Source organism: Culex pipiens, chromosome 2 (assembly GCF_016801865.2).
Source record: "Culex pipiens pallens isolate TS chromosome 2, TS_CPP_V2, whole genome shotgun sequence".
Taxonomy (NCBI): Eukaryota; Metazoa; Arthropoda; class Insecta; order Diptera; family Culicidae; genus Culex; species Culex pipiens.
Genome location: NC_068938.1, coordinates 193,721,863 through 193,749,267, shown reverse-complemented (window position 1 = coordinate 193,749,267; position 27,405 = coordinate 193,721,863). Strand labels below are relative to the sequence as shown.

At 32.1% G+C, this 27,405-nt stretch overlaps 1 protein-coding gene and 1 long non-coding RNA gene across 8 annotated transcripts in view; one reads left to right on the top strand and one right to left on the bottom strand.

The window, feature by feature from the left end:
• LOC120415167 (G protein-coupled receptor kinase 1) overlaps positions 1-27,405 on the top strand; it is a 265,002-nt gene that overhangs the window by 199,748 nt on the left and 37,849 nt on the right. For all 7 annotated transcript variants that reach the window (XM_039576611.2, XM_039576609.2, XM_039576607.2 and 4 more), the window contains 2 exons: positions 4,736-4,927; positions 9,582-9,737. In XM_039576611.2, coding sequence (XP_039432545.1) covers positions 4,736-4,927; positions 9,582-9,737 — 348 coding nt within the window. The remainder of the gene's footprint in view (positions 1-4,735; positions 4,928-9,581; positions 9,738-27,405) is intronic.
• LOC128093140 (uncharacterized) lies at positions 24,943-26,597 on the bottom strand. Its single transcript, XR_008212264.1, has 3 exons — positions 26,056-26,597; positions 25,898-25,996; positions 24,943-25,840 (listed from the first exon to the last, which is right to left on the bottom strand). It is a non-coding gene; the product is annotated as an uncharacterized LOC128093140 (long non-coding RNA).

Below are 27,405 nucleotides of genomic sequence, written 5' to 3'. Positions count from 1 at the left end.
AAAACCATTCTCAAATGCTCTTGAATTGTTCAAATCGATTTTTTTTTCGACTATCAAAAGAGACAATTTAACACATCTTAATGCGACGCACTCTACTTGGGTAGCTGAGTGGGACCTTTTTTCCGCTCCAACCGGCACAAATGAGATTTTGATTCGATTCCCACCCCCAATCGAATGGCCTCATCCGATGAGGACCAAAAGACCCCGGGGATTTGCAAATCACGCTACCAAAGCTTTGTTTTTTCTCTGTTAATGTTTAATTTTAGATCTGTTAAAAATAAAAAAATCTGAAGACGGTTTTACTTTTCCATACTAAAATCAAAAGCTATAATTTTAGTCCTTAATCCAATATTATCAGCATCTCAATGCAATCGACTCTTTTCCGTTCAACCTTGTCAATATCCGATATATTTCCTCCAACTAAAAGGAAAAAAAAACCTTAAGGGAAACAAAATTACACTAGAAGGAAAGACCTTACCGTTATACTAGGAACTCGTAATGGTAGCCTGACACGAGAGCGATAAATACTGATTCAATTAATTACCTTATCTAATCACGTCGTCGTCTTCTGGGCGCATCGTCCCCAAGTCCTTCCACGATGGATGTCCTCCTTCCCCGAGGGACCCAAATTACAGTCTGCAGTCAGTGTGGGAAGATTTTAGCGAGCGAGCTTTTCTTTCCGTGCAAGCAACTCGTAAGATAAGTGTACTTTACGAGCTTCTTTTTGTGCGTCAATAGGCGAGGAACATTCGAGCAAATTTCGATTGATGGATGCCTCAGGTGACGCTCACGTGTGTGTGGTGATCCATTTTCAAAATTAATTTTCCGTGGAAGTCATTGCGCTAAATACTTTGCGATTTAAGTGCCCCCTGAGGGGTGATTATGGTTGGAGAGCAATTTCTTGATTGGGAATTACGAAAAGTTTTCAAACTGGAATTGAAATGATGAAACTCTTTTACAAATACTGATTTTTTTTTTCAAAACAAAAATCATCAAACCCCAATAAAAAAAATCACGTTAATATCCCGTCTTGAGTCAGCAATAAAACGCAACCCAAACAGAACAACTTTCCTCTTCCACTTTGAAAACTGACACTTTCACACAAAAGTTGATTCATCCTTCGAAGCATGACTCATCCACACGTGCCCGGCCATGGTGAGAAACGTGATTGGAAAACTTTTGCCGCCCATTTTTCTCAAGAAGCAAGCTTCTTCAAACACGTACTTTATCGTGCAAAACACACCCACACACATACACACGAAACGATATGGTTGGTCAAATAATGCTCCTTGGTTTCATTTTTGAGTGAAAAGGTTGCACAAATTTTGACACGTTTTTGGTCGTGGTTTAAATTATTGTTTTCTTTTTTTTTCAGTTATTATTCAGGAAGTCCCGAAAGGTTTAGCTAACAATCGTGACCATTATGAGCCAACAATTATTTTTGAAAGGATTTCTTTAGTTTCAGCGGAGAATAAGTGAATTAAAAATGATTTTTTTTTGTATATTAACTCACGGCGTAGTTAGAGCAAACTATTATGAACCGAGATACCTCATAAAAGTATCATCGAAGAATAATCAGCTTCTTTAAAGTGTGAGTATTACTCAGAGAGTAATTGTGGGTACTTCTCCGCCAACTCACATGAAATCGGAAAAAGTTTCCCCGGCACCTCTTCAATTTGAGTGAAACTTCGTCCATAGGGTTAATTTTTGTCCCTGATCACGAATCCGAGCTCCATTTCTCGATATCTTGTTGCGGAGGGGGGGGGGGGATACGACCCCTTCCATTTTTGAACATTTGAAAAAAGACATGTTTTCCAAAAAATAGCAGGCTGAAATTTACCGATTTAACCGATTTAATGGCGTACTCAGAATTCCGAAAAAATCGGAAAAAAACATAAATGGTTTCAAAAATTCTGTCATTTTTGGTTACTCGACTTTAAAATTTTTTGTGACATAACATTTTATGGGAAATTTAATGTACTTTTCAAATCAGCAATAACCCAGAAGGGTTATTTTTTCATTTAAAACAAAAAGTTCCATTTAAAAAGTTCGTGTTTTTGTGACTTTACAGGGTAATTTTTTTAGAGTGTAACAATGTTTTACAATGTTTTAGAACAGACAATCACCAAAATGTTGAACATGAGGGGTTTGCTTGTCACCATCTCAAGTTATCGCGATTTTTCGAAAAAAAGTTTTAAAAAGTTTTTTAAATTTTTTTGTCTCCCCCCTCCCTTCAAAATCGGCCCGTAAAAATCAGGGAGCAAAAAAGAATAAAAAAAAACTTTGAAATTTCAATGCAAATTCATGTTAAATCAGACGAAATCAATTTAAAATGCATTCCCCCGCGTTTAGAATCATTTTCATCATGTTTATGTTTATTCTAAAATCTTTAGAATTTTTGAAAATTTTCGATGTACATTACCGCAAAAAGTTTTTTTTTCTTATAATTTTAGTTTTCGTCAAATCTTACTTTTTTTTTTAAACTAATAATTGCAAAACAAAAGAACTAGTGTAAAATGCATTTTAAAACAATTTTTTCATTCAAAACTTTGAAAGATATTTGCATCGGCCTTATCAATACCAATTATGAATATTATTCTGACCCAAGTAAAAATAAAAAATTAATAATTGAGAGTAACTGTTGAACTGTTGGTTTTTTCATTATTTTTTGATGATTTTTGAGCATTTTTTTCAAATTTGATCAGTTCCTAAACTAAAAAAGAAACGATTTCATTTCTGTAAGTTAATTCTTTTATGGGTAAGCTATTAGTTTTTGCAATTGTTATAATGATTTAATTAAAAAAATTCTCGATTTTTCTTATAATTTTTGTGATCTCAAGAAGTTGCATAGTTTTTAGAAATATTTTTTTATTATTTTCTTTGCATTTTGAATATATTTAAATTAAAACTCTGAGTTTTCACATTTTTCTAAAAGAAACAGTTTGATTTAATTTAAAGAAATCTGTAGAAAATTACTTTTTGTAGAGTTTTGCATTCCATTCAAACTGAGTTTTTTAAAAAAAGTTTTTGAGTGTATTGAATCCTGGTTTGGTTTGGAGTAGGGCGTCCAATTTTCCCGGGTTTTGAATTACCCGGAAAACGGGAAAAATATTTAAATCCCGAGAATTTTTTTAAACAGTCACAATATCTTTATTTAAATTATATTTGTTATGTTTTTCAAGCTAAAAGTCATAAATGACCTCATTTGTAATTGTCGATAATTTTCAATTCAATCTTAACAAGGACGGCAAATTTAGAAAGCTTAAAATTCATTAGAATTTTTTTTATTAATTGTTGTGCTTTGGATTTCAAATGAACCGCAATTTTTAATTCAATATAATTCAAAGTGATTATGATTCTTATTAATATATTTCTTTTACTTTTTCTAACATGACATGACTACAAAAGCTTAAAAAATTAATACCGTCTATAAAAAAATGGAAACGAAAACAAATAAAATGATAACAGCCAAGGTAAATTTTTTGAGAAGTTTAAGATTTCAAGTTTTATAAAAAACATTTAAAAATTATCTTTACATCACTCACCCAATTTCACCCTCCAGACCCAATGTCACCCCATGATGGCGGTACACCCTTGATAACGGTACTAATTGTTTTGTTCTGTTCCTGTTTTAATCGAAATCATTGAAAAAAATCAAAACATTTTTCCTAAATAGCTGTTTTAAGTCGTTACTTTTGTCCTGATTTACTCGAGATGCCGGTGTTTGTAGAAAAATAATTAAATATGATAATTTTACGAATAATATACGTAAATATAATATCATGTATTTTTTAAAATGTATAAAATCCAATACAAAATATTTAAAGCGCTAGGCATTTTGCGGATCTGTAAACTAAAGTTTTAACAATTTTTCCTATTAAGCCTATTTAATGCTGATAAATGCCGACTTCAAATTTTAGTGCCTTAAAAATCTTTTTCCTCAACCAAACCTGACTTTCCAGACCAACATTATTATGTTTATTTTACAATTTCGGGAATTCTCTAACAAAATATAAAAAATCGCGGGATTCGAGAATTGGGTACTAAAGCCCTATGTCAATTTTTATGTACAACGGTAAAAAACACGATCAAAAGCCATTTCGGATCACTTTTTTTCATTTTAATGCAAAAAAAAAAAAAATAATGACAAGACAACATTTTTTCGATGGATCAACTATGGTCCCCTTGGAACGAGCTGTCAAGTAGGAACTTTTCTGTCAAGAAGGACCGCGAGGTTAATTTTTCAAAATTGATTTAAAAATCCATTTTTAACTCTTTGTGGTCGTACAAAGGGTCATTGTACTCAAAAAAATAAGCTTTATCGCTGAAAAACAATAATATCAGCAATCTAAGCTTCATTTAAGGACCCAATTCCCGGTTTAGGGAATTTTTTTTTCATGCAAAAAGCATAGTGCGCAAAGGAGTAGTCTGGGACAAAACAAAAATTACTGCATATTTATTTTTAAATAAAATATAGGAAATTTTAGTGAAAAACACAGCCAAATTTTTGAATATTTTTAAAAATAAAACATAAAACAAGTCAAACTTCCAAACCTAAAATTTTCGTAAATTTTAACAGTTCTTCTTTCCAATGCTTTTTCAATATCAATATTGATTGGAAAAAATGATTTTTGGTGAATTTTTAAATCGAAGCTAGAGGTTGGGGTTCTGTTGTAGAGGGTCAAGCAATTGATACATAAAATTAATTAAATAATCGTTTCCCCTCTCTTCTCAGCTCACGATGAACGACTTCAGCGTGCACCGGATCATCGGGCGGGGCGGCTTCGGCGAGGTGTACGGCTGCCGGAAGGCCGACACCGGCAAGATGTACGCGATGAAGTGTCTGGACAAGAAGCGCATCAAGATGAAGCAGGGCGAAACGTTGGCGCTGAACGAGCGGACGATGCTGTCGCTGGTTAGCACGGGGGTAAGTTGGCGCCAAAATTGTCTGCCCTCCTCCTCCTCCTCCTCCTCGGGAGGGTACTTAACCTCAAAAAGCAAGCGAGAGATTAGCACTTTCGGGGGGGTTGGAACTAACCTCAATTGTACAGCACATTGCGCGAGCGCACTGCACTGGAAGTAATGCAAACTGCAGCTCGGTAATGGCATTCAGTTGCAGTGGGGGAAGAGCAAAGTGAAAAGTCACTTTGCATTCATTTCTCCTACGTTTGCAGCAAACGGAAGAGAATGGGTTTTCATTTTTTTTTAAAGGGGGAATTGGGGTAAAAAAAGACTCCAGTTATTTGAAAATCACAAAGTTCTAGAAAAATTAAAGATTTTGCTGTTTACAAAAAAAAAATCATTCAAGAATTGACCCAAATTGCCCCTCCTTTTTGGGAGCCAAAGCAGTAGCATTTTTCCCCATTAGGATTTCCACTCTCGCAGCGAGAGGTCCTTTTCTGCTGAATCGCTCGCCACTTCCTAAAAGCTGCCCTAGAGTAAAAAAAAAAAATTACGACGAAGAAAGCATTGTGTGCCACTAAGGACCAGCACCGTCGCCACCTCCTGTCAGGAATAAATTGAGTGCGCAGTAATGTTATAACGGGGCGAGGTCAATCCCGAGCTCTCCGTATACCTTTCCCAGCTCAGGGAAGTAGCAATTCTAGGAAAGCAGAGCAGCGAGAACTGACTTAATGAGCTGCGAAAAAAATGACGCGCCAACCCGTAATCATCCCTCGGGGTGGAAATGTCACCAAAAAGGGAGGAGGTTGAAGCATTTTAGAGTGGCTTTGTTTGGAAAAAAGGGAATGGGGGCGAGGTACTTAGTGGAGAATTAATCAAATTTGAAATGGTAAGTTGTAAGGTTTATGCGGCGTAATTGAAGGTCGTTTTGAAATTATCATATCCATTTTTCAATGTTAAGTTTTTAGACCAAAATGGCGATTTCAGCACTACGAGGTAATTGCACTCAATCACTAATTATCAGAGGTGGGCAAAAAAGAGCGAGCCGCTCAAAGAGCCGGTTCACTGAAAAGAGAGAACGAACCATGGCTCACAAAAAAAGAGCTGCGTTCTTTTTTAATCTCCGGTCTTTTGAAAGAACTTGTGGAAAGAACCGTCCCAAGATGGAATGATTTGGAAAACTTATGTCTATTTTTATGTTTAGAAATATAATTCGTAAAATTTCCAAGAATTTAATTAATTACAAGATGTATTTTTACAAGTATTTCAGGATTAAAAACGCAGGTTAAAGGGGGTGATTTTCCGACATCTTGAAAGTCATATTTCAATGGGGGGTCTATTGCAACTTTCTCATCTCATAACCAGATAGGAAAACCAGCAAGCTTAGTACAAGAGAGCACAGAGAAATCGATATATTGAAAGATTCTAAATAGCATTGATGCCTATAATTGAGCTACACTTAAAAAAAAATCAAACTCATATTTTTCAGTTTCAATTATATGAACGTTGAGGTTTGAGCGCATTAACTGTTTTTTTTTTCAAATTATGTATACAAGTCCAATAAAAAGCTGAAAAAATCATACCATTCTTTAAAAAAGCCTTTTTATCAAATTTTGAAAAAGAGCGAAAGAGCCGTTTTTTTAATGAGCGAACGAAAATGAGCGGCTTCTAAAAAAGAGCGATTTGGCCCACCACTACTTATTACTAATTGATTGTTTATTGCACAAAACATTAAATCAAATCTAAAAATTGAAATTTCAAGCCATTGAATTGCCAAATGTTTGATAGATGATAAAAACGAGTTTAATTTTAATAGCTTACTTATAACATTATTCATATGGCAGAATCAGATTGAAAATTTGCAATGCAATTATAAATTCTGAATCCACTTCCACAAATGTATTAATTTTGTTTTGTTATAATTTTGATTGAAAAGGTACAAACTCAAAGTAATGAATATAAATTGACATTAATTAATTGAAGAAAAAAGAAATACAACTTTAATTTTGCTAAATTTTTTTTAATAACAATATTTAAATTAATTAAACATAAATCCAAGCCGTAATGTAAACGTTTGAATGAAAAAACACAAAAAAGATCACACTAGTCTAGTCTGTTGCAACTAGTCGCTAAAAGAAGATTTTTCACTACGAGTTACATTCATTCAACGAATTTACCAATTTGGATTTTTGCAGTTGCATTTATGCGGTTTCTTAGCTGATTTTTTAAAATAATTTTTCGATACAATTTCTGAAAAGTAAAAGTTGCCTGGCATCAAATAAGTTTTTTCGAACACCATAAGTTTTGAAAAATTATTTACAACAAAAAATCATGTTATGCCATTTTGCAATTTTTAAGTACGTCTCTTTCAAATTTAATTTAAATTTCTTATCCCATAGCCCTTGTCAAAATCGAGGGGGGAGGGGAAAAAATATATTTTTTTTTTATGGTTCTGATGGTTGGCTTAATCTGAAAATACATTTGTTTTGTTGCTAGTTCGAAAAGTTAAAAAAAATCCTTTAATATGTTTAAACAGTTTTAGAGATTTTATCTCTTACGGCCGAAATACAGCTACGAAACTGAAAAATATAAGGAAAATTAGGTTTCTTGGTTATCGTTATCACCTAAAAAGCATTATTTTTTTTAAATACCGATTTCTCAGAAACTATTGATCTGATTTCTAGAGTAAATTTGCTAAACAAACTATGAATTTTTAGCAAGACTAATTTTTCAAACATTTGTGCCTGCCAAAAATCAATGTAAATTTTTTTATTGTTCATTATTGTGCGAAGTTTAAAATTAGTTTTCGATTAGCGATTTGAAAGAAAAATGAAGTTAGTCTCAAACATCAGTCATTTTTGACGAGAGGAAATGTGTCGAAAAGTTGTGTTGCCAGAACCGCGATGGTGCTGTGTTTCTAATCTTTCCTATAGAAATATAAACAAAACTTAAAAATGAAGGCTTACATTTAAAAAGGACTCCAAATGAAATATTAAGTTAAGGTTTTCTAAACTGCTTGTTTATGATAAAAGATTAAAATGAAATATGGTATTTAGTAATGAATTATTGACTTGATTTTATTTGTTTCATCAAATTAATTTTAATGTTTCACAGTCATGCAGAAGTACATATTTTTCATGTCCTCAAAACTAGAGTTGGTATGTTTTCTAATTCAATTGTTTTAATTTTTCCGTCTTCTCGTGCAGATTTTGTTACGTGAAAGTTTTTCAAGAATTTTCAATACTTTTTGTGTATTTTACACTTCCAGAAAAAAAAATAAAAAACCAAGCCATTGTCTCAACATACGAATGAAAAAAAAAGTGTTTTAAAATGCATTTTACACTAGTTTAGTTGTTATGTAACCATTGATTTTCAAAAAATGTAAGATTTGACGAAATAAAAATTTTGCGAAAAAAAACTATTTGCTATACTGTTCATCGAAAAGATTTTTGGATGCACAGAAACATGTTAAAAATGATTCTGAACGCAGGGGAATGCATTTTAAATTGATTTCAGCGGATCACAATTAAATTTCCATTGAAGTTTTTAAGTTTTTATGAAAAAACATTTTTGTTTTCATGAAAAAACATTTTTATGTGGGGGTAGACAAAAACCATTAAAAATATTTATGGCCGAAGCCCCCCTTCAAATTTGGCCGGAAAAATCAAGGGACAAAACATATATTTTTTCAAAAAACTTCAAAATGTTAATGGAAATAGAAGTCTTATCAACAGAAAACAATTTAAAGTGCATTTTCCCGCGTTTTAAATCATATTTAGCATGTCTTAGATTGATCAAAAATATTTAGATTTTTTTTATGAAATTCCGTTCTACAGTACTGGAAATAGTTTTTTTTTTCGGCGAAAAAAAGTAATTGATCAATACTTAGATGTTTTGAACCTAATGATTGCAAAACCACTGGGCAGGTGTAAAGTGTATTTTAATAGACTTTTTTTCTTTCTAATGTTAATACCATAGCTTGTAATTTCATTTTTTATCCTTCTCCCTCCCCATGACTTTGGTTAGAGTCGAAGGACATAACCTTCAAAAAATATTTGCAACGGCCTTATTTCAAACAAATAAAGCTGTGACATAATTTCAGAAGTTGCGCTTGGTTTGATCAAAATCCTTCAAAATGTCACCTAATTCACTTTCGACTCTGCAGCAATCTAATTATCCCTAGAGCAGAGCCCTATAACACAGGTCCAAGTATAGGCAAAAAAGGTTAATCCACTTCCACCGTTAAAAAAAGATCCCTGCTCCAAATTGCCATTTTGCCGCTCCTGCCGAGAACGACACCTGCGCTAAACTTACCGACTCAGCATTTGCCCTTGCTCTCCGATGATGATGATAATCTATTTCCGTGGAAGTATTTTTCCCTTCACGGACCATGTAGCTAATTAATTACTCCATCCACCTACCCTCACTAAAAAGGGGAATAATGTTGGAAGGGAGGGCAGAGTTGCGAAAAGTTTTCTTGTTTGTCGTTTTTTTTCGTTTTCTTAATAATTGATTATGCAAGGAAAAACTTTTTTCAAGATTTCGAAGTTTTTCAAGGTTCACAGTGATAGCTCAATTTCATGGTCGACATTTTTCATCCCTGCCTTAATTTATGACATTCTCGGTATTTATAGGTTCTGTGATAATAATAAAGTTCTCTCTCTTCGTCTTTCCTACAGGTCGACTGCCCGTTCATCGTGTGCATGACGTACGCGTTCCACACCCCGGACAAGCTGTGCTTCATCCTGGACCTGATGAACGGTGGCGATCTGCACTATCATCTGTCCCAGCATGGCGTCTTCAACGAGTCCGATATGAAGTTTTATGCGGCGGAAGTAAGTTGTCTGCACTATAGTGCAGTTTTTTTACACCCTCGATTGTCTCCCTCTCTTTAGTAGTAAAATCACGTGAAAATGTGATGTGACGTAAGCGCCAAATTGAAATTTGGGTTTTAACAGGTCGCATACGTTACATCTCCAAATCCCACGTCCAAACTTCACATTGTGTCTACAATGTCTTTATTTCGTGCCCCCTCACTATCTCTCTCCCACCAAATGACTCTGTTCAATGGTGCCCCGGTCAGCGACTACTAGACGGTGTCATTTCAATTTTGTTGTCCCATCTTGTCTTGTCTAGGGGTCTGCACTGCACTGGAAGTTGCAAATTAGTTTTCTCAACAATCGAGCGCGGGGAAAAGTTTTGTCATTTTCTCGTTTGCGATTCCGCAGAGAAAAAGAAGGTTTATTATGCATTCAGGAGGCATCATTTATGCGGAAAGATTTGAGTTTAGATCGGATTTGACGTTTGAATGAATTAACAGGTGTGATTGGAGAGGCGGAAATATCCTTAATTTGTTAATTTGAATTACATAAAAATCAAACTTATTTTTTTAATCGAAGTTTTTTTATGATCTTCAAAAGTCAAAAGATCAAGCTGTTTTGAAACTTTATGATGTTTCCAATTTTTTTTTTGACGTATAAAAATCCGATTTTAATTAATTGTTTAATTTAATTTTTTTAATGTTTGAGGGGACTAAAAATGCTTATCTTTGGCACTTGAGTTACGGATGAAACGACATCTTGTACCAACGTTATGATTTTTGTAAATGAAATAAAATATTGTCAAACAAAATCTCAAAAATCATATTAAGATTCAAAATCAAATTTGCAAGTTGTAAGTTTTTTTTTAATGTGGATTGAAAAATGTGCAATTTGACATAAATTTGTTAAAAAAAAGTTCAAAAAGTCTAAACTGCCCATGTTCGCATAAATGTCCCATATGCAAAAACAGCAAGCTGAGAAAAACGCATTTGAAGTTTGTCCCATACATAAGGCTACGTGTTAAGTTTTCGCGAAAAAACTGGATTTCCTTCTGATTTCTAGAACAAAGTACTGGATGTTATAGGCTCTTTTGAAAGAGCACACGATTTTGAACCAAACTGCATCAATAACTCAAAAGCCATGAAAATGCAAATGGGACATTTATGCGATCAGGGGCAGTAAAGGCCTCCATTTTTTAACTCGCGATACCTCGGAATCTATTGATTTGGTTTGCAAGGCTAAAATGCAATTTCTGTTCTATTCAATAATAATAATAACATTTTGAACGGGCTATCAACACTATGTTGAACTCAATTTATAAGTTTTGAAATTATGTTTGTTACAAATAAAACGATTTTTACAAAAGCTTAATTTTTAACAGTGAAATTTAAACTAATATTTTCTATTATATATTTCAACAAGATAAAAAACATTTCTCAGCATTTCAAAAATGTTGGGGAACTTTTCCGTCATGAAGTATTTTTTAATTGCAAAAAGCTGATAAAGAGATAATGTTGCATAAAAAATTTTATAACTTGAAAACGGTGCCATTTATAAAAATATTGTAAATGCCTATGGGTAATTCTCCGCCAACTCACACAGCAGTTGCCCCGACCCCTCTTCGATTTGCGTGAAACTTTGTCCTAAGGGGTAACTTTTGTCCCTGATCACGAATCCGAGGTCCGTTTTTTGATATCTCGTGACGGAGGGGCGGTACGACCCCTTCCATTTTTGAACATGCGAAAAAAGAGGTGTTTTTCAATAATTTGCAGCCTGAAACGGTGATGAGATAGAAATTTGGTGTCAAAGGGACTTTTATGTAAAATTAGACGCCCGATTTGATGGCGTACTCAGAATTCCGAAAAAACGTATTTTTCATCGAAAAAAACACTAAAAAAGTTTTAAAAATTCTCCCATTTTCCGTTACTCGACTGTAAAAAATTTTGGAACATGTCATTTTATGGGAAATTTAATGTACTTTTCGAATCTACATTGTCCCAGAAGGGTCATTTTTTCATTTAGAACAAAATTTTTCATTTTAAAATTTCGTGTTTTTTCTAACTTTGCAGGGTTATTTTTTAGAGTGTAACAATGTTCTACAAAGTTGTAGAGCAGACAATTACAAAAATTTTAATATATATACATAAGGGTTTTGCTTATAAACATCACAAGTTATCACGATTTTACGAAAAAAAGTTTTAAAAAAGTTGGTCGTCATCGATCATGGCCGTTCATGGTCACCCGCGACAGACACGGACGACGAAACAAAGAGAAACGCAAAAAGTAACTTTTTCAAAACTTTTTTTCGTAAAATCGCGATAACTTGTGATGTTTATAAGCAAACCCCTTATGTCTATATATCAAATTTTTTGTAATTGTCTGCTCTACAACTTTGTAGAACATTGTTACACTCTAAAAAATAACCCTGCAAAGTTAGAAAAAACACGAAATTTTAAAATGAAAAATTTTGTTCTAAATGAAAAAATGACCCTTCTGGGACAATGTAGATTCGAAAAGTACATTAAATTTCCCATAAAATGACATGTTTCAAAATTTTTTACAGTCGAGTAACGGAAAATGGGAGAATTTTTAAAACTTTTTTAGTGTTTTTTTCGATGAAAAATACGTTTTTTCGGAATTCTGAGTACGCCATCAAATCGGGCGTCTAATTTTACATAAAAGTCCCTTTGACACCAAATTTCTATCTCATCACCGTTTCAGGCTGCAAATTATTGAAAAACACCTCTTTTTTCGCATGTTCAAAAATGGAAGGGGTCGTACCGCCCCTCCGTCACGAGATATCAAAAAACGGACCTCGGATTCGTGATCAGGGACAAAAGTTACCCCTTAGGACAAAGTTTCACGCAAATCGAAGAGGGGTCGGGGCAACTTTTCCCGATTTCGTGTGAGTTGGTAGAGAATTACCCCTATTCTTTTTTGACGTTTTATTTGACAATATTTTCGATTTCAAACTTTCAAAAATCACATCTTTTTTTCTAAATTTCTAAATGTTGATACATGATTTTGCACCATCCTGAGCTCTTGTGCATTTCCTTCATAAAACATTTTTAAATAACATTAAAGAACACTTTTTGAATAAAAAAATTTAAAAAAATACTTATATTGAGAAAGAAGAAAATGTGTTTTTTCATGTACCTCCGTCTTTTTTCTAAAAAAAAAATTGCCAAAAATATCAGTACAATTTCTCAAGATACAGAGTTTCGAATACATGCCCATTTTGAATGACCAGCCCGCACAATTGTATGGAGACTTTTATAGAAAATCGAAAGTTGTAAAAGTTGATTTGCAAAATTGTATCGAAATTGAGTAATAAAAATACGAAATATTTTTTTTAAATAAACAACAAGTATTTCAAAATGGTTGTATACCATTATGACAGTTCTTCTTCTGTCAAGAAAAAGTAAAAATAAGTAGAATATTAGTGAATTTATGGACATATCACCTGATTTGATTTCAAACGCAAAAATAAACGTAATAAATATTTCGAAAACGATTGTATTCAGATGCTATTCAGAAAAAATCTTTTCTAAACAATAATTATTTTTCTCCTGATACATTGGTATCCAAAAACAATAGTTAAAAATATGTGCAATTATTATTTAGGCCAAAGCAAATATTTTTCAAACTTTCTGTCCCTCGGCTCTGGGGAGCAAAAAAAATATAAAAATGAAAATAACAAGCCATAGTCTTATATACACTAGTTAAATTGTTTGCAATCATTAATTTAATAGTCAGGACCCGGTGCCTGCAATTCCTGTTACAGTTTATATGGATTTCCAATTTTCAGTAATTCGATGCCTCTGTGCTCTCTTATGCTAACTAGATAGGAAAGCCAGCAAGCTCAGTACAAGAGAGCACAGAGGCATCGAATTAATGAATGAAAAGTTACTTCATAATTAGGCATGAAAATCAAAAACTGTAGAAAAAGTTTAAACGGTCAACAACCATGCTGCTCCACCAAATAGATGTTCTCAGATATTTTTGATGGAGACGCATGACTATATTAACCCTCGAACGCCCTTGGTTACACCAGAGTACCACTTAATTATTAATTTCAAATTTAAATTAAACTATTGAAGGAATTGCACAACACAGTGTTAGTTACAATTTTTTCTGCCTCCAATTCAAATTTCATCCTACTTGGTCCATTCAGTTAAAAATGGCAGGGAAAAAGGGAAAAGGGGTTTGTAAGAGCAAATATTGGTAGTAGGTATTGCTGCTTTTTTTTTTTTTCTAAATCCCCCGTTGAAAAATAAAACAAAGCAAAACATTTTACTTGTTCACTCTGTTACCTTTATTACAAACCAGATTGTGTTTGTAGAAGCCAACACAGCAAAAAAAATGTAAATTTGGAAGGTTTAATTTTAGAAGGAAGAAAATTACCTCTTTTATGATGTAATTTTACCTCAATTTAGACTGAAAATGCGACATTACACCAGAATAGTGGTAAAATTACACATTTTTTCTGACTTATAAGATGTACCCCTTTCCAGATGTAATATTACCATTCTTTTTTTTCTGTGAACCCTAGGTTCTCAGCGTGTAGTTGTGTCCTAGTTCGGTGCTAGGATGTTCCTGGCCACGACAAACTACCACTGCAGCTATGTTAAACTGGGCTGCAAAGTTGCACCACCACCTCAAACTCAGAAGCAGCGCCCATTTTCCAAGCGATAGAGAAGAAAATTGCTGCAGAATGTCACAGTGTGTTGGTGTGTGTGTCCTGCTGGTTAATGATAATCTCGTTACCGGATGGTAACTGGAAGTATGCGAGAAAGGAGAGAGTAATCTTGATTTATTGTTTAACGATCCAAAAAATGTTCAAAATTATAATCTTGTTAATTTAAAGTGGATCATTCTTCTAACAGTGCAGATTTGATAAGTTTGAGTTATTTGTTTAGGAAATTTGTTGCATGACATCCCGGCATAAAATCAGATTTGCATTTTTGAAACGTTTTTGTTTACAAAAATTACAAACATTTTTGGATTTTTGGAATGTATCCAATCTTACTTCTGGGAAATTTTGATACATTTTTCGATAATGTTCTTAAAACAAACCAAAACTTTAATTAGATTTTGCCGCCAAAAATCGCCCTGGATGCTGCCCCAACACAGCTAATCCAATTAAACTCATTTATGTCAGTTTGGCTAGCACCTCCTGTCGACCTTCCCTGAAGAAGTGTAATTCGATCCATGACATGAAAGGCCCCTCTTGGTTTTACTGCTACTCCAAGTTCTGACAGCAATTCTCTACTAAATGTTACACAGTCGACATCCCAAGCCAAGAAAGAGCAACATCCAACTCAACATTGTTGTCGATGCTGGTGGTGGCGGCGGTGGCCATCATGATGGAAGCTCATCGATATCCTGCCACTTTGGCACCTCCTCCTACTCCGAGTAGCACATACCAATCGCTCATCAAAAATGAACACTCATTTCCGGCTGCGGTGGCACAAGAATGTAATAAACGCCACCCACAACCAGCAGAGTCGTGTAGCAGCAGTGTGTATGAAGCACTGTCATTCTTGTTGGGAGAGGAGGGATAATTGGGGTGAAATGGACCGAAGTTTGATACAATTCTTATTTCAAATTTAAAGTTCAATTCACTTAGTGAACAAATAATTTTTTTTTCGAAAATTTTTATTTTTCCCATGTTCAGGAGGTCATTTTGACTAACTTTTGTTCTACGAAAAACTTTACTTCTCTTGTTTTATGTTTTTCTTGTTCCATTTTTAGTATTTTAATTTGCATTTATCTTGTTTAGTTTATGTTTGTTTTTGGTAGTATTTGGCCTATTCTACCACCTCCTATCATTACATTTTGCCTATCTAATTTTTTCATGTTTTTACAGTCATTTTTTCAATTTTTTGCCTGTTTTCACATTTTTTGCTATAAAATGGCACCATTATCATTTAAGTTGTAAAAAATGCGTAGAGGCATAGTTTGGGACACTAGAAAAATTACTGCATATTTCTTTTTACTTAAAATATAGGAAATGTTAGTACAAAACACAGCCAAAGTTGACCCCTAAAAAAATTACATTTATAAAAACATTGGCAAAGTCACATTAAACAAGTAAAACTTCCAACCCATAAATTTTCTAAAATTTAAAGAGTTCTTCTTTCCAATGCTTTTTAAAGATCGAAAATTGGTTGAAAAATTGATTTTTGGTGATTTTTTTAAATCTAGGCCCGTCTAAAGGCGGGGTTGGGTTGTAGAGGGTTAATCGCTCGGTGACTATATCGGCGTAGCCTTGGAGCACATTGTAGAAATTCACGTTCGGCAACAGTCAAATTGTCCTAAAATATTGAATTGACAATTGTGTGTGAAGATCTGTTATGCTATGCTATGCTATGCTATGCTAATTTACTAATCATAATATCAATAGCTAAGCAATTCTCTGAGATTTCGGCCATATTTTTTTTGCATTTTTGAATATTGCTTAAACTACATGTCTGCCTTCTGTTTGTCCATATCATTTTCATATTTATTTTTATTTTCTGAAAATTTCAGAACAGGCAAAAAATATTGACTAAGTAATAAATGTTTTAATTAAATATAAAAAGAAAAAAAATTCAATGTTTTCTTTCTACATTTTGTAATGTTAATTCAAATTTCCAATCAAAATTAGTCAGTGAAATTTTGATTAAGTGCAACATTTTTAGTAACATTTTTGAAAAAAGGAAGTGAATTTTATCAGTACTTTGTTAAGTTATGAATCTCGGTGGCTTATCTTTTTTTTTATCATTTTTATTTTCGAAAAATTCTGATATGGTTTTTGCCTATTTTGCAATTTTGTGAAAAGAAAAAAGCATATAAAAATAAACTATTTTTCTGACCAGATTGGACCAAATAAGATCAAAAATATTAAATTTGTTTAGCCCATTTTTTAAAGATTTCCTTCTTTTTTCAAATTTTGTTCTCCGAAAAAGTCCAATTTCGGTGTCCTATTTTTCTTCTCTGTAGTTTTTTTTTTAGAAAAATCGTAACTTGTTAAAAAATTTGCCAATTATCGTAATTTGTGAAAAGATAAAAAGCATATAAAATAGCATATTTTTCCGAGTATCAACGTTTATAGAAACATAAAACTAGTAAAAGATAATAATTTAGAAGATGTGAAATTGTCCTTTTATTTGCTATTTAAAAAATAATGAACAAGACAAATCTAGAGTTTTTTTTTAAAAAGAAAGGTCCAAAAAACTAAATTTTCTTTTTTTTTAAGAAATTTAAGGGGTTACATACATGTAGAAAATCACAAAAAATCATATTACAGAAAATTCACTAAATCCACTAAAAAGATGATTTTCAATCACTTTTGAATGTTTCATAACAATATTTTGTGACTAAACTGAGTAAAAGACGATTTAGTCTCAAAATTTTGCCATGCGCAAAGCAAACTGTCAAACTTTGTGAACGTTTTTCTCTAAACACCGAGGTGATTTACGGGTGCCACGATATCTCGAGATGGGATAGACCAAATTGTCTGAAATTTGGGCTGAAGACTCTCAAGACATATCTCGTATGCATGACAAAGCCCGATTTTGAAATTTTGCTTTTTTTTTAAATACAAAAATCAAAAACTGACGATTTTTTGTATGAAAAACATGAAAATATTTTTATCTTTTTAAATAATTAAGTTCTTGAAAATCGGCCTTCGTCATGCACACGGAACCGGTTTAACGAGTCTTCACCAAAATTTTGAGCCGATTTGGTCAAAGCAGTGTTGAGATATCCTGGCACCCGTTTTTTGAAACTGATAACTTCAGATAGTTATATCTCGGCAATGATACTTACAAATGACCTCAAATTTGTATTGTTAACAGATGAAAATGTATATTTTAACACCCTGAAAACAGATTTAAAAAAAGTTTAAATGTGTGCTCATACCAACCTTTGACATTTTTGACAATATACATGTATGTAACCCCTTAATGAATATAGGACTATTTTACAACTTCTAAACTATTATCTTTTACCAGTTTTATGTGTTTATAAACTTTGATACACGGAAAAATATGTTATTTCATATGCTTTTTTTCTTTTCGAAAAAAAATTACAGAAAAGAAAAATAGGACACCGAAATTGAACTTTTTGGGACAACATAATTTCCCCAACTTGAAGGAAATCTTTAAAAAATTGGGCTAATCATATTTAATATTTTTGATACTATTTGACCAATTTAACCCCCTATTTCCAATTCCATTCTGGTCAGTCCAACTTCCTTAACACACAGGAAGGGGTTTCCCCGTAAAAAAGGGCTTCCGTTTCGTTTTTCTCATCTCGTGTTAGCAGAAAAAGAAGAGGCATCAAAACTGTAAGAAAACTGGAAGCTCAGTAATGCACCCACCAAGAAAAAGAAACTTTCCGGTCCGGAAATGGACCGAACCCGGAAGCTCGACTGACAGCGAGGATCTTAAGCTATACTGAGGGGGGAGTTGATGCAAGGGTCAAACCGGAGAAGGGGCAAAGCGTGTAAAACGGAAACATCCGTGGCAAGCCACGTGGGACCACGAAGGGACGGATACCCAGTTTAGATTGTGTTGGAACACGGTGGGTTTAAAACTAGTTTTTTTTAATTCAAAAATCAATGTTTTGAAAACTGTTTAAAAAAAATACAATATACTGATTTTTTAAATGTTACAAAAAAATTCAAAAATGCTAAAAATTAACCCAGTTACCCAAAGTAACGTAAGCTCAAAAAGTTGCAACGTTGCAAAGTTTGTGTTTTTTTTCTACTCCTTCCCGTGCTCCCACGGAAGACATAAAATAAGTGCAGACTCAGAAGGAGCGAGCGAATCTCGTAAAATTCACCATTTTCATGCAATTTGACTCATCAGTTGGCATCCACCGGAGGAAAAATAAATAAGAAAAAAAAGGGAGAATAATGATGGCTTCAGAAGATGCTGCAATAAAACCCTAAGAAACGGTCGCTTCTTTTTTTTTCGCTCCCAATTTCACGCGAAAAGTTGATTGTAATGGTGTACGAAAAGTTGTAGTTGCCAATTGTAATGGGTTTGTATTGGAAGCATCGGGTGGTGGGTGGTAATTGGGCAGAACCATCCCTGAACTGAATTGGCTGTGGTTGGCCAAACCAAACGAAACGAAATTGCTGTTTTTTTGTGTTTTGTCAAGGCAAGGTGAAATTGCGTTGTTCTGGTTCCAGAAATTTCGGCGTTTTTTTCGTGCTTTTCTCTTGGCATTGTATTGGACTCTGCGCTTGATTTATGACTTTCGGTTCAATATACGAAATTGTGGGAAAGTTGATTTTCCACCTGTAAGGTATCCCTTGAACGTTGAAATCTTATACTTGTATCCGAGTTTTTTTTTTGTGTTTTGTAGATAATTTTCTGCTGCTAAATTTGTTATTTTATTTTGATATTCTCAAAATTTCCCGAGAGACTGAGATAAAAATATTTTCTTATTAAATCTACCTAAAACTCCCACTTTTGCAGTGTTTTTCAATTCAGTTTGCAAAGATTATTTCATAACTTATTATTATTTTCAGATTATTATTATGTATACCATAAAATAACATGTTAAATCTTAGTTGGTGGTAAATTTATACAGATTGGTTATTCAATACAAATTGGAATTGATTTCACAAACAGTTTTGAATTTATTTGTAAATGTAAAGGAATATTTTTTTCGATTTTGCTTTACTACATTATTTTTAACCTTTTAATTATATTTTAAGCATTTTTGAAAACATAAATAAATGTGTTGAAAACACAAGCTATTTCTTGAGTTTTTTTTCTGATAGGCTTCTATAAACATATGAAAGACAAAAAGTTATAGGACCTTTTAAAAATACTCTTGATTTTCTTTCTTATAATTTGTTTTTTTTAAATTAAGGATTAACTCTTTCGAACGATTAGGTTATTGCGGATAATTTTATCGTTACCGTTATCAAACTACAATTATACATTAAAAAAAAAAATGATGATAATAAAATTTTCTTATTTTCCAGGTCAAACAACACTATTTGCTCACTAAATAAGATGTTTTTATGCGAAATACTAAAACTTTGGCTAAATATCACTTTTTTCAAATTTATAATATTTTCAATTTTTTTAAACTTATCAAATTAATATTATTTTCAAATAAATAAAATTTTCCGAATAATAAAATTTTCAAATTAATAAAATTTTCAAATTAATAAAATTTTCAAATTAATTAAATTTTTAAATTAATAACATTTTCAAATTAATTTAAAATTAATGAAATTTAAAATTAATGAAATTTTCAAATTAATAAAACTTTCAGAAGAATAAAATTTTCTAATTACTATAATTTTCAAATTAATAAAATTTTCAAATTACTAAAATATTCAAATTTTTTAAATTAACAAATTTATAAATTTGAAATTTTTTTTTTTTATAAATTCAATTTTTGAAATAAAATAGATTTTTTTTAATAAATTTGTTTTTTTTTTTTTGATAATTTTGATTTTTTCAATAAATAAGATTTTTTTTATAAATTAGATTTTTTTTTTAAATTATTTAGATTTGTTTAATAAATTAGATTAAAAAAAATAGTTTTTTTTTAATAAAATAAGATTTTTTTAATAAATTTATTAAATTTTTAAATTAATAATTTTTGGCAGGTTATTGAATGAAATTTTAAAATTTATAACACTTTCAAATTTATAAAATTTAAAATTAAAAAAAATCAGATTTATAAAATTATAAAATCTATGAAAAAAAAATTTGAAAAAAAAATTTAAATAAATTATTTAATTTTCAAATTTATAAAAAAATGAATTTATTAAATTTTCAGATTTTATGAAAGTTATAAGTTAAAAGAAAAAGCAAATTCATAAAATTCTAAAACGTATACAAATTTCAATTTAATAAAAAAATTAAATTTATAAATTTTTCAAAATCATGAAATTTTCAAATTTATTAAATTTTCAAATTTATTAAACATTAAAATTTTTATAATTTTTAAATTTATAAAATTTCAAATTTATAAAATTTCATATTTATAAAATTTCAAATTTGTAAAATTTCAAATCTATAAATTTCCGAATATGGGTAATTCTCCGCCAACTCACACAGCAGTTGCCCCGACCCCTCTTCGATTTGCGTGAAACTTTGTCCTAAGGGGTAACTTTTGTCCCTGATCACGAATCCGAGGTCCGTTTTTTGATATCTCGTGACGGAGGGGCGGTACGACCCCTTCCATTTTTGAACATGCGAAAAAAGAGGTGTTTTTCAATAATTTGCAGCCTGAAACGGTGATGAGATAGAAATTTGGTGTCAAAGGGACTTTTATGTAAAATTAGACGCCCGATTTGATGGCGTACTCAGAATTCCGAAAAAAAACGTATTTTTCATCGAAAAAAACACTAAAAAAGTTTTAAAAATTCTCCCATTTTCCGTTACTCGACTGTAAAAAATTTTGGAACATGTCATTTTATGGGAAATTTAATGTACTTTTCGAATCTACATTTTCCCAGAAGGGTCATTTTTTCATTTAGAACAAAATTTTTCATTTTAAAATTTCGTGTTTTTTCTAACTTTGCAGGGTTATTTTTTAGAGTGTAACATTGTTCTACAAAGTTGTAGAGCAGACAATTACAAAAATTTTGATATATAGACATAAGGGGTTTGCTTATAAACATCACGAGTTATCGCGATTTTACGAAAAAAAGTTTTGAAAAAGTTGGTCGTCATCGATCATGGCCGTTCATGGTCACCCGCGACAGACACGGACGACGAAACAAAGAGAAATGCAAAAAGTTACTTTTTCAAAACTTTTTTTCGTAAAATCGCGATAACTCGTGATGTTTACAAGCAAACCCCTTATGTCTATATATCAAAATTTTTTTAATTGTCTGCTCTACAACTTTGTAGAACATTGTTACACTCTAAAAAATAACCCTGCAAAGTTAGAAAAAACACGAAATTTTAAAATGAAAAATTTTGTTCTAAATGAAAAAATGACCCTTATGGGAAAATGTAGATTCGAAAAGTACATTGAATTTCCCATAAAATGACATGTTCCAAAATTTTTTACAGTCGAGTAACGGAAAATGGGAGAATTTTTAAAACGTTTTTAGTGTTTTTTTTTCGATGAAAAATACGTTTTTTCGGAATTCTGAGTACGCCATCAAATCGGGCGTCTAATTTTACATAAAAGTCCCTTTGACACCAAATTTCTATCTCATCACCGTTTCAGGCTGCAAATTACTGAAAAACACCTCTTTTTTCGCATGTTCAAAAATGGAAGGGGTCGTACCGCCCCTCCGTCACGAGATATCAAAAAACGGACCTCGGATTCGTGATCAGGGACAAAAGTTACCCCTTAGGACAAAGTTTCACGCAAATCTAAGAGGGGTCGGGGCAACTTTTCCCGATTTCGTGTGAGTTGGTAGAGAATTACCCATATATGAAATTTTTAAATTTATAAAGCTTTTAAATTTACAAAATTTTAAAATTTATAAAATTTTTAAATTAATAAAATTTTAAAATTTCTAATTTTATAAAAATTTAAAATTTATGAATTTTTCTATCTTTTAAAATTTACAAACTTATATAATTTTCAAATTTATACAATTTTAGTTATTCAATGTTCCAGTTTAAAAAAATCAACTATTTTCAAAGTGTAAAATACACTAGTTTTTGAAATACCGTATTTTTAAAACACTGAAAAAATTTAAACTTCAAAATGGGTTACAAACCTACGGGAACATTTGTATGGATTTTACACGGTATTAGAATTTATGTATTTTGCCAACTATGGTTATTTGTATGAATAGTATGGAATTGTTGTTATTGTTTATTTTATTTGGGGATTTTTCCCCTATGGGTCATTCGTTACCAAGTATGGAAAAAATTTTGGAAATATTTGAGTATTTTACACTAACAATTTGTACAACGTTTGATACCCATATTGCTAGTTATAATAATTTGAGCAATTTCAAAGTTCAAAGTCTGAGCAGATTTTGATTGAATAGGTTTATTTTAAACATTTACTATACATGAGAAATGATAACCAAGATAAGGTACCGTCATCAGGGGTGACATTGGGTCTGGGGGGTGAAATTGGGTCGTACAAATTTCAGCATTTTTGTATGACCCAATCTCACCCCCAGACCCAATGTCACCCCTGATGACGGTTATCGTTAACAACATATCTCGATTTGGTTTGAAAAACTAACTTTTTGTCGAATTGTTTGTCCTACCCATAAATGCATAGCTGTCCCATTTTTTGAACAAATTAAATTAACTTCAATAATTATAAATTTTTAAAATATCCAACAAAATTGATCTACTTTTTAAACTTTTTCTTCTTTCGAGTCAGAAAAAAAGTTACACAAGAATAAATGTCCACAAGCATAAAATAAATGCAAAAATGTCTCATCGAACACAATGTTGTACAGTGGTGGGACAAGAATGCGGTTATTGTGAAAAAAAAAATGGAATAAATGTTGGGAGCGAATGACCCATTAGGTTAAAGTTGTAATAACTCAAATTCACTCTAGGGTCTTTTTTTTACATTTTTGAAAAAAAACATCTAATGTTGTTTTTTATTCCTTGTTTACAATTTACAGTCTTCTTCTCAACACCACTTACCAAGGGTTCGTGTCCACACTAATGATTTTCCATCTTGACAACAATGTTCTGGTGTCGAATCTAATTGCGCCGTGGCTCGATAAATGGGCTCAAATAAAGAAAATGGGAAACTGCCAAGATGGCGAAATTCAGCTTTTACACAACGGGGTGGTGGCGGCATTTGTCTTCGGCTCTTGGTTCGTCGGCCCATAAATCAACAAGGTGGTAGAGGGAGTGGAGGTGGCAATCGATTCGATTGTGTTTTAGCGCGGTGGTCAGATTTTATGAAGTTAAAGTTGGACGGGGCGGCGTGCGCTGACTTTTATTGAACCATCTGTCGAGGCCAATAACGGTTTCTTAGAATGTGAGGGCCTCGTCGCGGATTGATGGCACCTTCCTCGGAAAGTGACCCGATAAAAAGACGCGAATGGGTTGGGGTGGGGTTTTTCGCCGGGCTTAGATAAACACTTTTTGTGGGCCCAGAGTTATTGGCAATTGGTGGTCGGAACTTTGGACGCAGTTGAATGTGTTTTTTATGGTCAATGAGGGAATTTGGCGGTCGCATTAACTTGGCGAAGAGATTGCATTAGCTTTGTTTTATGGAAGAATTTGAATTTTATATTCGGTGTTTACTAGGGAATGATTTAACTACGACTTTTTGATCCAAAGGATTCAATATGTATCAGAAAGATTTTCATTTGCAAGACCCGCTTGGACCAAGTAACCCTTGCCAGTTTAATGATGATGTATGAAGTGCAATGAGTTTTTTTTTTGTTATATATTAGTTGTTGACCGATCCTCGGTCATAACCTGGTCACAGCACCTAAAAGGACCTAATAAAAATATGTTAAGAAAAAAAAAAGATTTCCCAAATACTATTTTCCAAATTAGCATATTTTATTAATTCAATTTCTAATCAACTTTGTACTTAATATTTGATCGATAAGTTTTATTATCAAGCACCGCCAAGAGCATTTGATCCGCACATTTTTGTGGAAAAACGAGCTTTACAAAAAAATCTATAAGGAGAATTTATACAAATTCTAGCACACAAATTTTAAAAAAATAACCTGCAAAAACTCCAAAATCTTGTTGATTAAATTGTCTCATTTTGAAGCTCTATTTATAACACAAATCAGCCTGGAAGATAATACTAACTGGCTAGTGAAAGTTAAATTTTAAATATTATTTTGACAATGACAATATGTTTATGCATAAAAAAACTGATATAAGAGAGGAGGAGAAGACAAACTTAGTAAATTTTCATTTGTCTAATTAATTTTCAACAAATTTAAACTGATTGCTTTGTAATGTTTAGTTCCCACATTTTCTGCAATATTTATTTAAAGACTTCTGAACATTTCTCCATGAAAACTCAAGTCTCCCTACAATGTTTGCAGCCATCCATTTAAAAATGGCATTTAAATTTTCGAAAATCTTTAAATTTGGAGGGATTCTCGTATTACTCTTTAAAAGGGCTAAAAATCTAAACAAAACTTACATTTTTAGCCGTTTTGAAATGTTAGTCACGGTAGATTTTTTTTTGCGGGGATCACAAAGTATTACGAAAGATTCAAGATTTATCATTAAAAATCGGACCATTAGTTTCAGAAATATCGCCATTTAGAAGTTGAGCGCAGTTTGGTTGATACTTAGAACTTCAACTTTTTGAAATTTTTATTTCAGAATTGTTTTTTTTTTCTCATAGTCAAACTTAAATAATTAAATAACTATTCACTTTTTTTCAAAAATGTGTCCAAAAACAAAAATCGTTTTTTCATCAAAAAAGCATGTAAAAAATTGCTAAAATTAACTCTTTCTTCAAAAAATTGTAGCGGATTTGGGAATTCAACTATTTATAATAAAAATATAATTAAAAACTTGGTAAATTTTGTTTTTTTTTCTGATTAGTCCTACAATTTTGCCGAATACAAAGAAATCGACTGATTTCGTGGAGAACTTTTCCTATGTAATAGAGTTCAAGTTGTTCGTACTAATATGACCTAACACTGAATTTAACTACTTCAAACTTTTTATCTCCAAAGTTACAAGCTTTTAATACACGCAGAAAAATCCGATTGTGAATCTGGCAAAATGTTTGATGCACCTCACAAACATGTTTGTCATCTCAGGGCCAGCAAACATGTTTGCCAAATTCAACCTAACATGTTTGTGGGCTTAATAAACGAGATTGTTGTCATCAAAACGTTGTTTGTTTGTAATTTTTATAATCGCTTTTATCAAACCAACAAACATGATTGTCAAAGGAACTATCATGATAGGTTGGTTGAAACATCACGATTGTTGATTCAATCCATCTTTTTACCGTTCCATAATGTTTTGTTTTGTTGAATATGTCAAAGTCAAGATTTTGTTTTTCAATTATTATTATTCAACTCTTTTGAGCAAGAAACATAAAAATGCATTAATTTTTAAGTGATGATTCTCGACATACGTGGCCAAACACCGATCTCAACCGATGTCACTTTCCGCCATCGGTTTCTGGAGCTTGGATCATCGCTGCAGTTGCCAACATGGAAGAACCTGAGAGTAATTTTGAGTAATTAACTTTGGCAAAAAAGAAAATAAAAATTATGTTACCTGATAGACCTGCTCCCTTCGGCGTCCACAGCTAGGGGAAAATAAAGAAATATCCTATTCGAGCAACTTGATGAATCCTCAAAAGAGGTCACTTTTTTACTGAAAACGGATAATAAAGAAGAATAAATAATTTCTTTGAAAATTTAATGGATACTCACTGATAACAGCTTCAAATTGATCCTTTTTTTAAATTGTCATGATAAATATGAAGATTCGATCGCACGATTTATAATTTATAAAAATATTGCACGATATTTTCTTATGTTTGGCCCGTTCGCCATCTTGAAAGCAGAATATTGAACAGAAAGTACACAGTAAAATTTCCCTACACGTTTAAAAGAAGAAACGCTCAAACGATAAACCAGTTTGTCAAACTGAATAACATGATGGTTGGATGGCTAAAGGTGTTTATTGAATTCATTAAATTTGTGAGTTGACTCGATAAAATATGGCAGTTGATTTTAATAAACATGTTTGTTGATTCAAACTAGCAACATTTTTGTGCGTGTAAGAAATTTGAATTGTTACACAATCCACAAATTTTATTAAAAGTTTCTCAAAATTATATACGCATGCCTAAATTTGAACTTTTTTGAAACTTTAAATCACCCAAATTTTTTTTTGAAGAATTGAGACAAAAATCTAGCACTACAGTTGCTTTAAAAATTCATGCCAAACATTTTCCACAAAAAGCTTACGAAAAGATTATTTCTGTAAAAAGGTCCCTAAAAATACCTAACAAAAATCAAAAACCATACAACAAAAGTTTGTACACGCAGAACAAAATAGTTCCCAAAATCGTTTTTGAAAAACCTTCCATGAGATTGGAACACTTTGTTCCCATTTTCATGAACGCTTGTTCACGATTTTAGGAACTCTTTTGGAATTTCAATGAAAATGAAACTTAGTTACAAACTAAGTTTAATAGATTATTTTCAAATGGAACTTTTCTAAACTTAATTTGCAAACTTTTTAATTCGAGCAATTCCATGTAAAATTGACAAAAATATCAATCAGACATCATTGGAACTTTATAGACATGTTATCATAGGCTTATATAAGCAATTTTTGTGTATATGGAGCCAGTAGCACTCGAGAATGACATTTAAAAAGGGGGTAAGTTATTTATATATTGCTGTAGGATTGATTTGAACTGAAATTTCCATGAGATTTTTTGATTTTCAAGTTTGAATTTGAGTCAAATTTTAAGGCTAATTTTTTGCGAAAATTCTCCCGATAAATGCTGAATGCAACGTCTCTCCTGAAAATACAAAAACCATTTAATAAAACCGTTTTTTTGCAGCCAGATGTTTGATGAAATGTTGAAGGGGCGGGAGACAAACAACTTCACATTAAATTCAAAGTGACATCATAGTCACACAAAAAGTGCACTTTACCGTTCACAGCCAGCTTGGATCACCTCCCACGAAAGAAAATTCCTTCCTCCGGAAAAAAAGAAAAGCAACAAAAAGCTCTTTCCTCGAAAGCTCAGAACCAGAACCTGCTGG